Source organism: Pseudopipra pipra, chromosome 1, assembly GCF_036250125.1.
Source record: "Pseudopipra pipra isolate bDixPip1 chromosome 1, bDixPip1.hap1, whole genome shotgun sequence".
Taxonomy (NCBI): domain Eukaryota; kingdom Metazoa; phylum Chordata; class Aves; order Passeriformes; family Pipridae; genus Pseudopipra; species Pseudopipra pipra.
Window position 1 is genome coordinate 73,847,526 of NC_087549.1, and position 12,579 is coordinate 73,860,104.

Sequence of the window (12,579 nt, forward strand, 5' to 3'; positions counted from 1 at the left end):
GAATGAACATATTTTCTTGCCAAAATCAAACCAAACACTTCTGAAAGCAGTGCTAGCAGTTACCTATCTCCATGCTTAACCTTTCTAATTTCCTTGACTTGACAGGACATAGTGATCAGATATCAGAGGCAGAGGAGAATCAAATTCACAGAGCTGCATCTTAAAAGGCAGTTTGTATACTTTCTGCATTTATCCCGTCTCCATTTTCTTTAACTACACAGAGTTATGAGCCCCAAATGATACTGGGCAGTCTTACTCTTTTAGGTAAGCATATATTGAACCAAAGTCACATCAACCTTGTAGCAGCAGTCTTACCATGGTCACGCCATCATGACAATTTAAACACATATATGGATTTTCATGTTGTCTGTTTGAAAAGTTTGTGATAGCCAGGATACGTATCTGAACCTAAACCACGGAACTTTATAACCTAATTTTCAGTTAATACTGAAATCCTTTCTTTGGTTCCAAAAGCAACCTCTTTATACGTTTATTTTCCTTCCTATCTTTTTATATTACATATCAAAAGCTGTTAATTAATTAGGCCTTTCACTGGCCAAGTGGCCTTATACTTGCATTGCTCCATTACAAAACCTGAATACAATTAAGGAATGGGACATTTAATAGGATCAATACTGGAACATCTAATATAAACCTGCAAAGAAAAGGTACATCAAGGTAAAGTACTGTAAGAATGCAGCTCATGGAAGAGTTTGATTCTTCTTCACTTAAGTTTGTGGGAAAGTCACCTCTGAGTGGGATAAAACAGCCTTTACTCATTTTCAAATCAAATTTCCAGAGAGCAATAGGGTTACAAATAAGTGCCACCTCTAAATGAATGTTTATATCACAATAAAATTTCACATCTGTGTTTACACACTCCAGTAACTAAGCTAATGTCAAGGGCACTTTTGCAGAAAATTATTAAATTGATAAACTGCTTCAAGATCCCAAGTACTAAATAGTCAACCCTTTGCCATAATATATGATTTACTATACAGAAAGTCACAAGTCTAATACCTTATGAAGTCAATTAGAAAATAACATCACAAATAGGAAACAACCGCAGGCCCGTAATTTTGATTTTGAGAACCCCCAACAGGAGAATTGCTCTTGTACTAGGAAGTTAAAAATTCTAAAGAACTGGCCAGAATTACCTAAGAAAATGAAATCAAATTAAATTTTCCACTGAAGGAAACCAAAAGGTCCATTTAAATAGAATACTCCCTTAAACGTGCTTTACATATCACTGCAGGCTCACTAACTTGCAACTACACAGATTAGCAAAGACACATACTAGGCTCAAAGGGACCCTTCTGGAGTCTTGACTAATCTGCCAATAATTTATGCACATACTAATAAGCAGTATGCAATCAAAAACGAGGTTTCACCAGCACTGGTTAACTCAAACCAGATAGATATAAGATGGACAACATGTAATTGCTTCCAGTAACACTGAGAGACTATCAATAAGGTTATAAATTATAAAAATATGGCAGCTACTAAAACCAGAACAGAAATGTAAAATGACTACATAATAATGTTGCATAACATGAGGTGACAACAGAGGACCAACCAAGCCAAAACACAAACTGGCCACAGCTGAAATTAAAGACAACACTAATGAATACCGGAACCCAAAGTCTGGGAAGTAAATGAAATTTTTTTCCTGCCCAACCTGACTGTGGGCCAAAGCTATCTGGACAACTAGTGCTTCTTTGAGAGAAATATTTTGCACAAAATATAATATTTTACAGGCATGGAATAGATGCTTTTTGTTTCAGTGAAGAAAAATGTGAATGAAACACACAGAGTCAATATCTACCTATCTGCATATAGTATATATGCTTAGTGTTAGTTTATGCTTTTTTCCATTTTTTTAATAAATGTGATAATTTTTATAATTTATACATTTTCAGTAGACAATAGTTAAATCTCTGACACTTTACTGTCAACCAAAATAAGCAGGAGGCTGGCTGCTAGCACAGGAAAAAACAATTTCTCCTGACATTATTTATAGCTATAGCTCTTTATCATTATGTGCTTTCTAAAAGTGGATTATCCAATTTTACCTTTCAATCAAAAATGGTATGTACAGTTTGAAAATAGGTGAAACAGTCATAAGGGCCCTCTTTAAATGGAGTTTTTTTTCTATTCAGCTAGCTTATTGTTCATAGGAAGAAACTGTTTTTCTAGTTGTGATGGATTTTGTTTGTCAAGAACGAGAAGCATAGCAGTTTAAATAACTTTATCTGAGACAGATATCCAGTTATTCAATGGAGCTGATGGAACAGGGAGCAAGGACTAGTTAAATCACAGAATCATAGAATGCTCTGGGTTGGAAAGGATCTAGCAACAGCTGCTTGACTTCACCTTCTCCACAAGGCATTCATGGGATTCTTGTGTTATCCTTGCTAACACGTCACATTTCTCATGTAATTTTTTCCCCCTGACAGCAAAGCAAATAGAAAGAATGCTAAAATAGAATTTTGTGGAAGGGTTCATAATTAACTCGGGAAAGGCAAGAGAATCAGAAATCAGTTACTCATTTTCATTATTGCCAAGTGAAAACATTTCTTTCTACCATCTGCAGGATCTGTGCTAATTTTGTACTGTGTTCTTGTCTATTTATATTTATTAGAAAAGTGTTAACATTTAATTATTTTAAAATAGAAGGCTTTTATTTTTTCCTATTAACAGAAGCTACTGTGGGAACTAGTAGCAGAGAGATGGGGTGAAAAGATGGCTAAGTTAAGTACGGCATGTCCAGCTTACACTTATTTATTTTCATTTACAGATCTACAGGCAACAAGATACTGTAATTCTGGTTCTCCTTGAGTCTCTGGAAATTACCAGAGGCTTTAGCCATGCTGGCATCTCTATTTCTAACAGAGTAGTTCACTTTCACATAAATGTATACATCCATTTGCATACCTCAGTTTATCCACATTCTTCTAGTAAAAACCTGTGACTATGGAAGTGTTTCTGTAAGAAAAATCTTTCCATATCTTAGGAAGCAGTTCCTAGGCATTAACACCATTTAACTTCATAACAGCCAGGGAGCACAGTTCCCTCATTGCTTCTACATGGGAGCCTGCACTGAAATCATTTGCTTGACATGAGAGAGCCTTGAAGCTCTAATACTTTGCTATAAGGTTAAATTTGTGCATCCAAAAATTGGAGCATGGTAAGGTTTTCAAGTATTAGCCCAAGACCTCTGCTACTGAAGAGGAGAAAGACAAGATAAAGGACAAAGTGAAAAACTCTGTTTTCGAGAGATTATGCCAGAAAGAACTATCTGGAAAAGAGGAAAAGCCACAAATGGTGCTGAAGGCAACTCTGACAATCAAGGAGCTACTAGGATAGAAAGCTGGTCTGTAGGTTTAAATATCCTTCCAAAGCCAGTCTTGAGATTGCTGGAAATTTAAGTTATAATCTCCTTAGAGAGAAGCAACAAAAAGGAAGAAAATGTGCATGTTTGAGGAAGAAACTAATATCAGAACTTTCGCTCTGTTTGGTGAGTGCTGTACGGTACTTGGGGCAGGCAATGAATGCTTCACTGCTACCAGACAAATTGAGCTGCTAAAAAACCACTCCTGCTCATATTTCTTCCCTTGCAGCTGAGTGCCTATTCAGAGTGATTCACACCTTCATCTTGCCACATTTCTGGACAGGTCATTTATACCTGATAGGCCCAGTTCCCCATCTGTAAAACCAAGATAACGACACTTCCCCACCTAAGAGAAGTGCTCTGAGGACAAATGCTGGAGGAGTATTTAGGGGCAGCAATGTCAGAGCCTGTATGAATTCCTAAGGCATGAACTTCATGTCCTCTCTAAAAGTAACAAACAAGTGCAGCTTTTATATAGACAGGATGCACAATGAACATGCGATAGAAAGGCTCAAGGTATTATGTTTACTCCCAAAACAGACATTTGCTATTACTTTCTCTGTATCTCCTTCAGGCTATAGTGACCCTACTGAAATAATCACTTTCCTGCCACCTCAGCTCAGGAAGGCTGATGGAAAGCATGAAGAAATTCTTTTATTTTTCCTTGTGCCTGCCACCAAATCAAATCTTTTCATTACTGAGGAATCTGCTGCAGGAGCTACCCTTCCTTCCCCAGAAAGGGCAGAAGGAAGGAATTGAGCTGGGGTAGCTGTCATACCACAAGATTTTACAAGAAAAAGCAAAGGAGAACTGATTCAGATGTGTGACTTCAGCCTGTTTCCTAAGAGATGCAAGATGAGAGCTGCAACTATGAGCCTTACTTTGAAAGGACACTTTGCAGAATACTACCACAACCAGGTTTGCATTTTGAAAGCAAGGACTAGTTATTTACATTCTGAAAGGCACAAAACAGGGCCAGGGCAAGCAGTGGCCTTCTGGGATGTACTGGCTATTAAAAACAAACAAAAAACCCAATACGAAACCAGGAATAAAATCTTGAAATACCACTGGCTTTGATTCCATTCCTCAGGGTCACCATCTCGCTTTTCTCCCCTTTCATACATGTCCAACACTCCTGATGCTCACCATCCCTGGGAGCTGCATCTACCTGTACAAAGGCAGGTTACTGCCTACCACTGAAGGTCAGGACCTACTCCTCTTGGCAATAACACTTTGAGGGCATTCTAGCCCACACATCCTTTCTTTCTGTGGGAATTTAGGAAAATTTAACAACATTCTGTGCAATGGAATCAACGTAAACCATAGCCCCGTATATTTTCTTAAAATGACCTAATGACATTATGTGTTCCATTTACAGATGTTATGGGGAGTGTCACTGTGACTGCTCAGGTGTACTGCTGATGTTTATTAGCAGTTTGCTTCTCACTACTCAGAAAAAATAGGAAAAATGTTCGCTGGAGCCAGGACACCAACAACATAACCAAGGGACAAAAAAGTAAGTTGAATCTAAAGTAGTGGTTACACTTTATTAGATCTGTCAGTAATTCTATCACTCTACAGGAGGCATTATCTCAGCTCATGTAACCCCATATCTCTGCCCCACTAATCCTGACTAACAAGTAGGAGGTGATAAGTGTTGCAACTAAGACACAAAATTAAATATAAAAATCTACATTTAATAAACACCATGCAGTTTATTCAGACACCCTCAAGAAAGGAACCTGGAGCCAACCAAAGGATGATAATCCTATCAATTGTATCCTAAATGAGGCCTGAAACAAAAGGTAAGTAATTTCTGCAGAAGCATAGATAACATGCACTCTGATGATTCTGTGACAGAAATGAGACATTTTCTTACATATTTTAGTAGGAAAATCATAGCAAAAATACAGGCATTGAAAATAGGATGACGAAAATATTTCTTATTTGTAGCCTTAAGTTAATCACCACACTGATATTAACAATCACATAAAATTAAGTCACAAAGTGAAAAATAAAAAAACCACCATCTAGCTTCTGTTGTGCATATTAAATAGGATAACTTAGGGGCAAGGGGAAAAAACACCTCCAAATGTTTCAGATCAGCCCTGTTTGACAGCATTCCTGTATTTCTGAACACCACCTCCACTCCCCTCCCCCTTGAATTTCAGAAGGGACAAAGTCCAAACAATCTTAAAAAGACCAGATTCTACTCTATCAAGAAAAAAAATAAACTCTCACTACCTGCATGCTCTGTGTATAGCACATCACATAGCATGGTATCAAATTTCAGAAACAAAAGCTTAAGAAGATGATGTTGTCCACCTCTCCAACACAGTATTCCATTTTCCTATGAGAACCTCAAGAAAGGTAGAAAACCCCCAAACAAATTCTCCTTCTCACTATATAGGATATAAAAGGAATGAGTAACAGCTTCTAAGCAAATTCAGTAAAATATAACTTCTGCATGGGCAGCCCTACACCAGACAGGAGGGAGAGGATTCCCACCACAACATATTTATGTATGGAGCACATCTCTTGCAAGAGCATTCATGGCTAACCAAGAACGAAGTGAACCAGCAATCATAGGCTTAAGCCATGCCTACATCTATAAACTGCATGATACTGAAAGCTATTCATACATTACATATATCCAAAGGGCTTGAAAGTTTTTTGTTATGGGAAATAATATTGTAACAAAATACTTACTGATGGAGTAAGTGGCATGCAGCACAGAACTATGCTTGCGAGACTGATATACAGTTTGAATAAAAATATTGAAAGATTCAAACCTGTGACCAGTTCTCTGATTTCCAAATCTGTAGTCTTGCGGAGTAACCGTACTAATGCTGGGATACCACCACAGTTTTTCAGAGCAATTTTGTTGTCATCATTTGCCTTCCCATATACCAAGTTTCTCAAAGCTCCACAGGCACTACGGTGGACTTCTGTCATCCGATGGTCCAACAGGTCCACCAGTAACTGTATTCCACCTTGTCTTCTTATCTGAAACAGGCCAAAATGATAATCATAAAGTTAGAGAATGAATATTGATATTAATAAAAGCTATCCAATGAAATTAAGCTGTGGTTTATGCAGGCTGTGGGCCAGCAAAGGTGTGCTGGTAGCACTGCAAAGCTGCTACATTACACTACTTTGATTCCTTGTATTATTTTTCCAGTGGCGACATAACTGTACAAACTGATAAACCTGAACCTCTGTAAAAGCAGTCAAAGTCAGCCAAGAGTGTTGCCTCATGAAGGTTGCTCATGGTTCATCAAGGTTTGCCTTGGCAAGGGTTTCTCCTGCGCAGGAGAAACATCATCTCCTTTAAGAGTGTAACACATCACAAGCTAGAGGAAAAACCACAAGACTGTAGTAAACAAAAAAAAAGCACTTAATGTCATAAAGTTTTAAGTAGTCCTGCCTTCACATTTAATTTCTAGGAATGTGAGCAGCTACTGTAGTCTCAGTAAGGATGCTATATCAACTGAATTGGGATGAGCAAAGATGAAAGCAAAAGGAGGAAGTCTGCACAAACAGACAAGGATGACAAAAACATTGTGGCAAGCTTGTTCTACTAAGATTGAAGGAGACCCTTCAGTGATGTAGGAACAGAAGTCTTATGCATAAACAAAGTGGCCTACAAAATAAATTTCTAATGCGATATCTTATATAAAATATCGTTATAGAAAAAGCACAAAAGTATTTCAGCAAACGATCAAGAAGGTCAAGAATACCAAGTACAATTTATTATAAAATCTATTTCCAACAAATACTTTATTACTCTCTGGCACTATTTGTTTCTCAAACATCAACCACTCTTGAATCTAATTTTAAGAGGCCACATTTATTCAAAACTAACATCCAAAGAGTGCGACGTTTTAGCTTCAAGCAAGTTATACAGACATCTCTGTCAAAAAGTTTCCCCATATGTGTCGTTGGCTGAGGCACAAAGCCAGCCAGGCACTTCAGCTGGTCATTTTACTTTTAAGACGAAAAGGTTTTGAAATATTTGTGAAGCTGTTGTTGCATGGGCATGTGTTCTTGCAGTTCTGCAGAGGGGAGTCATACTGACGTATGGCATTTCATGGATCTAACACTAGCCTTAACAAGGAAAACTTCTGAGTCCTGTGTTACAGTCACAACAACCCCACGCAACGCTACAGGCTTGTGGAAGGTTAGCTGGAAAGATGTCAGTTGTGAAAGGAACTGTCTACAGCCAGCTGAACATGAGCCAGCAGTGTGCCCAGTCTCAAAGAAGGCCAATGGTATCCTGGCCTGTATCAACAACAGTGTGGCCAGCAGGGCTTAGGCAGTGATTGTCCCCCTGTACGCAGCACTGGTGAGGCCACACCTTGAATCCTGTGTCAAGTTCTGGGTCCCTCACTCCAAGAAAGACATTGAGGGGCTGAAGTGAGTCCAGAGAAGAGCAACTGAGCAGCAAAGGGTCTGGAACACAAGTCCCCCGACGACAAGCTGTGGGAACTCAGGTTGTTCAGCCTGGAGAAAAGGAGACTCGGGGGGACCTTACTCCTCTCTACAACTACCTGAAAGGAGGTTGTAGCCAGGTGGGGGTTTCTTCTCCCAAGCAGAAAGTGGTTGGACAAGAGAAAATGTCCTTAAGTTATGTCAGGGGAGGTTTAGGTTGGATATTATGAAAAAATTCTTCACCAAGACAGTTGTCAAACACCGGAACAGGTTGCCCAGGGAAGCGGTAGTCACCGTCCTTAAAGGTATTTAAAAGTCGTGTAGATGTGACACTTAATGATAGACTTTGGAGTTAATGGTTGGACTTGATGACCTTAGAGGCCATTTCTAACCTAAGTGGTTCTATGATTCTACAATTCACTGCAAATAAAGACTGAAAAATGAGTCAGCCCTTGAGGTTCCAAAACTGAGCTATATGAAATTACTCACTGCTGAAACAGAAGTTATCTCTCTTTCTTCTACCAGTTTATCTGGCACATTCTTGTTTTTTTAATAACAGCAAGACCAAAAAATAAAGCACTTGTGTAGTCAAAAAGTGTATATACCAAGATGTTACAGTGTTAAATTAAAATGTTTTAATGCCTATACAGTTACAACACAGCCTTGTCCTAAATGTCAAAATGCTAGTGTTTATATCTTCCCTTAAATAGGCTTTATATGAGTACTTCATGTCCAACTTCCTGAGCAATATGCAGGTCACCTCAAAGACTACAGCAACCACCATTATGTGGAGAGTGCAGAGATATGAATGGACATTGGTAAAATATATCAATGAGAGGCAGAAAAGTTCACTAATCTTTTTGAGAATCTATGCTTCTGCTGCTCAGAGAAACCATGACATCTTTCAGTTTAGAAACCAGATAAACAGGTCAAAGAGAAAAGGTGTTGCAATATATCTCACTGGTCAAAACTTTCCCATGTAAACAGGATGACTTGCAATGAATCAATTAGTTCATTTCCGAGCCGGGAAAAATGTACCAAGTTTATCTGGGAGAGGTGAGCAGTGAGGCTTGTTTGCTTGGGTTTACAATATATCATCATTTAACCTTCATATTAAAATACATTTGCTTCCTCTGCTGACCAGATTTTCAAAACCAACCATGCTACACGAAGAGCCACCTACATGACAAAACAAATGACATCTACTAAACAGACTAGGAACAAAAATTTATGCTTCAGTTTTACAAAAGGTGAATCAACCACTGAGCTTCACACTTCAACCTCTGAAAAGAAACAAGATCTGATAGAAGAAAGAAGACAGTTAAAAATAAATGAGTTGCCTGGTGTGATGAGTAATATCAGGAACGACAGAATGAAAACATGCCTGCTGATCTTTGTGAATTATATTTTCAAAGCACAATATGTTGAATGAATATTTTAATTGCTTCACTGCTAAAAAAAAAGATTAAGAATGAGAAAAATTATTACTTTGTAGCAAAAATTATTCCGGGTACTGTAATTCATCTAAAGACTCTGCCCCTCCTTTCAGAGGGACTGTGCCTATGCTTTTTTCCCCACTCTTCCTCTTGGACACAACCAAATGGCATCTCATGCTCCTCAGCAGTTTATGGATGCTCTCAGGTGACAAGTTTTGCTATTTTCTGCTCATTCTAAGGGGAAATGTGTGGTTCTGACACATTCAAATCTGCATCTTCCCTCTTCAGTTGTGGTAGCTGACAGCACACTACTATTCAGCTCATGCAGCTCCTCCTCTCCCAGGAACCTGAAGTCAGCAGCAGACCAAAATGATTCAAAGACAGTTTCTTAAAAGCGAGAGCATAAAATATTAATCTAAAATGCATTTCTGTAAAAAAAAATATGGGTAATACAACAGAAATGAAACAGATGTTACATAACACCTTACATAACTTGATAAAATGTGTTAAATTTTATTGAAGAAAGACCCTATTCTTACCTGGGAAAGACAAGACTTATTTTGCAAACTTTCTTTGAATTTCCAAGCTCAGATACTTGGCAGAGAAATTGTGTCAAGCGGGGAGAGATGAAGCTGATTGTTCACAACTGGAGGCACAGTTTCTGATGCTGTTTTTTATCTGGATTACTGTCTTGCTTTGTTGTTTTTGGTTTTGTTTTCTTTTCAGCAGCCCTTATTCACCAGAAGTCTCACCCCAGCTTTGTGTTTCCATCACAGATGTATATAGCTGTTTAAAACTATACTCTCCAGCAGGTTCAACTATGCCTGACAAATTGTGAGACTGTGATGGATGTTACCAGAATCTACTTAAATTTATGGAAATAGAGGTAAAGGAAATGAAACTATTTGTTTGAGGCAAAGGAAATGAAACTAGAAATATTTTGTGTACATTTTTGGAAAATGCTGTTAGCTGTTAAATAAAGAGCCGTGCTCTTCCACATGTGGCATTATGAAGTGTACGGCAAACCCTATCAAGACCAGGAAGCTCAGCATGCATGTCTGAATTCATTGTTCAGCTTTACTAATAAATCAGGAATCTATTCCAATCAAACTAAAAACTGACAGAACAGAAATTACATTAATTTTGACACACACAAAAAAAAATAAAAATCCATGGTAAGCAGAGAGTTTTTTCAAACTTTCTTCTTTAAGTTGGCTGTCTGCCATTAATGCCACTGTCTACTTGCTGATCAGAAGCACTTGCTCTTGTCAAGTCCCATGATGCCATGACACAGGCAGACAGGACAGCAAAAGGTATCAGACTCTAGTATACAGATTGAGGAAAGTGCACTCATGTCAGCTTGATGCCAGAGTCTCCTCTGGTATCATATGAAGTTTTTTTGCATTATATCTGAGAATGTATTGGTACCCACACAATGAAAATAAAAAGTGAATTTGGATTCAAGAAGGGGTTCAGGTCAGTACTGGAGGCAGTGATAATTATGTTCCCAACAAGGACAGCTTAGATATCACATGACAAGATCCTTTGAGAAATGGAATTTATCAGTTTCTAGGCTGACCTTTTATCCTGGGTTACACAGAGACTCTGGTATTCACCTTTTCTCTTTTCTCCAAATATGCCTACTAATTTAGACTGTGGGGAGGGACTTAAGATAAGGGTGGTACTCTCCTAGGAGAAGAATTATCCACCAGTGTGAAAAGACTGGAAGGCTGATGACTCAGAGGGCATGCACACCTGCCACCTCAGGCTACAAGCTGTTTCTCTGTCCTTACACAAATAACTCATGTGTGATAACTCCCTTCAGGGAGACATCAGGACAATTCACTCACATGACCTGAAGATATGCATCTCTGCTAGTGGCCATAATGGATCCAACTGTGCTTAGAAGGTGTCAAAGACACTCCAAATGTTCTGTGATCCAGCATTTATCATCCAGTGAAGAATTAAACGCCCCAGTGGTGGGACCAGAGGCATTCCCACCTACTCTGAGCCCAATAAAAGACCACATGGACTTCATTAGGCAGACTTCCCTTACTCCATGGGACTTTTACCACTCAGGCCTCTACCCCCACCTCAGTAGATCAGGACTACAACCACCATCAGAGTTGCAGTGACCAGGTCTCATCTCTGGCTCTGGAGGGTGTCTTGTGCCTGTGCCAGCACTGCAGCCTCACTCCAGCACTGACCCTCCAACTATTCTTGTCGGGTTTTAATGGGTGGGGGGAGGCTGGCACCATCTTGTTTTGGTCTGGTGGTAGGAGCTTGGGAATTTTTCTGGTTAGCTCAACCCAGTTTTATCAGTACTGTTTAGCATTCCTCTTGATAAAGAGTTATTTTTTCACTTACATCTCGGTGTGTCTGATATCTCTCTCTCTGTATTGGAGAGAACCAGGGGTGTTGGATCAGAGAAAGGAGACTTCCATCCAAGGTCTCTGCCCCTCCAAATTGTCTCAAACAGAGACACCTTTGATTCAATGGTGTTTACCACAACAGTGGACTGTTCAATACTTAATCTACCAGGAGTTACATATGACCAGCCTGAAGCATATGTGTTGGCTAGACAAGTCAATAATACATTGATGATATGTCTGAAACAATATATCTATATCTATATCTATTTATATCTATCTATTTATCTCTATACATATACACTTGATTACTGTACGGTTTTAGTGTATGAATTGCTTGATAGCTTGCTTTTCTAATTCAATACAATAGATGGGTTGGATGTATGGAAGGAAATGAAATGTAGGATGTGAAGGCTATGTAGATACCTGGAATGTAAGGACATCTGTTTTATGAGGACATCTGCTCAGTGGCTGTCCAGCATATAAACACAGATGAGACAGGAAAAGTAATAAACCACACTTACATACACAAATCCTATAAAGCAAGAGACAATACAAAAGACCAGGTCTGGGAGTTCACTGGTTGATGGGCTACTGAAGGAACTGCTCCAAGGCTTGGAGAGGTTCAGCCTGAGCTTTGTTAACTGGTAAAATGGGCACCCCGATGGGATGTTGCAAGGGACTGTGACAATGTGCCAAACTACGGGATGTTTGGGCAGAAGGGCAAAGATAGGAAACGGCAAATATCCAAATGCATGGGGGAGGAATAACATGAGAAAATAGAGAAGGATGAGATGTATAAATAAATTATGCTTAAGTATGCTGGTCCAGCCAAACCTTCGCTTGATCACTGCAGTCTGGCTTTATCTTCTTATTAATCCTAATTGCTAATAATTTTCCTGGATGAGGATGGTCTATATTCTGGATTGGCGTAACACTAGTGAACTTGGAG

General features: G+C 38.9%; 1 protein-coding gene across 12 annotated transcripts in view; it reads right to left on the reverse strand.

Annotated features, from left to right (window-relative positions):
• Positions 1-12,579, reverse strand: part of CTNND2 (catenin delta 2) — a 632,676-nt gene that overhangs the window by 135,997 nt on the left and 484,100 nt on the right. For all 12 annotated transcript variants that reach the window (XR_010432020.1, XM_064661566.1, XM_064661477.1 and 9 more), the window contains one exon: positions 6,184-6,397. Coding sequence is in view for 11 of the 12 variants with exons in the window: in XM_064661566.1 (XP_064517636.1) it covers positions 6,184-6,397 (214 nt within the window). In the remaining variant the exon portion in view is untranslated. The remainder of the gene's footprint in view (positions 1-6,183; positions 6,398-12,579) is intronic.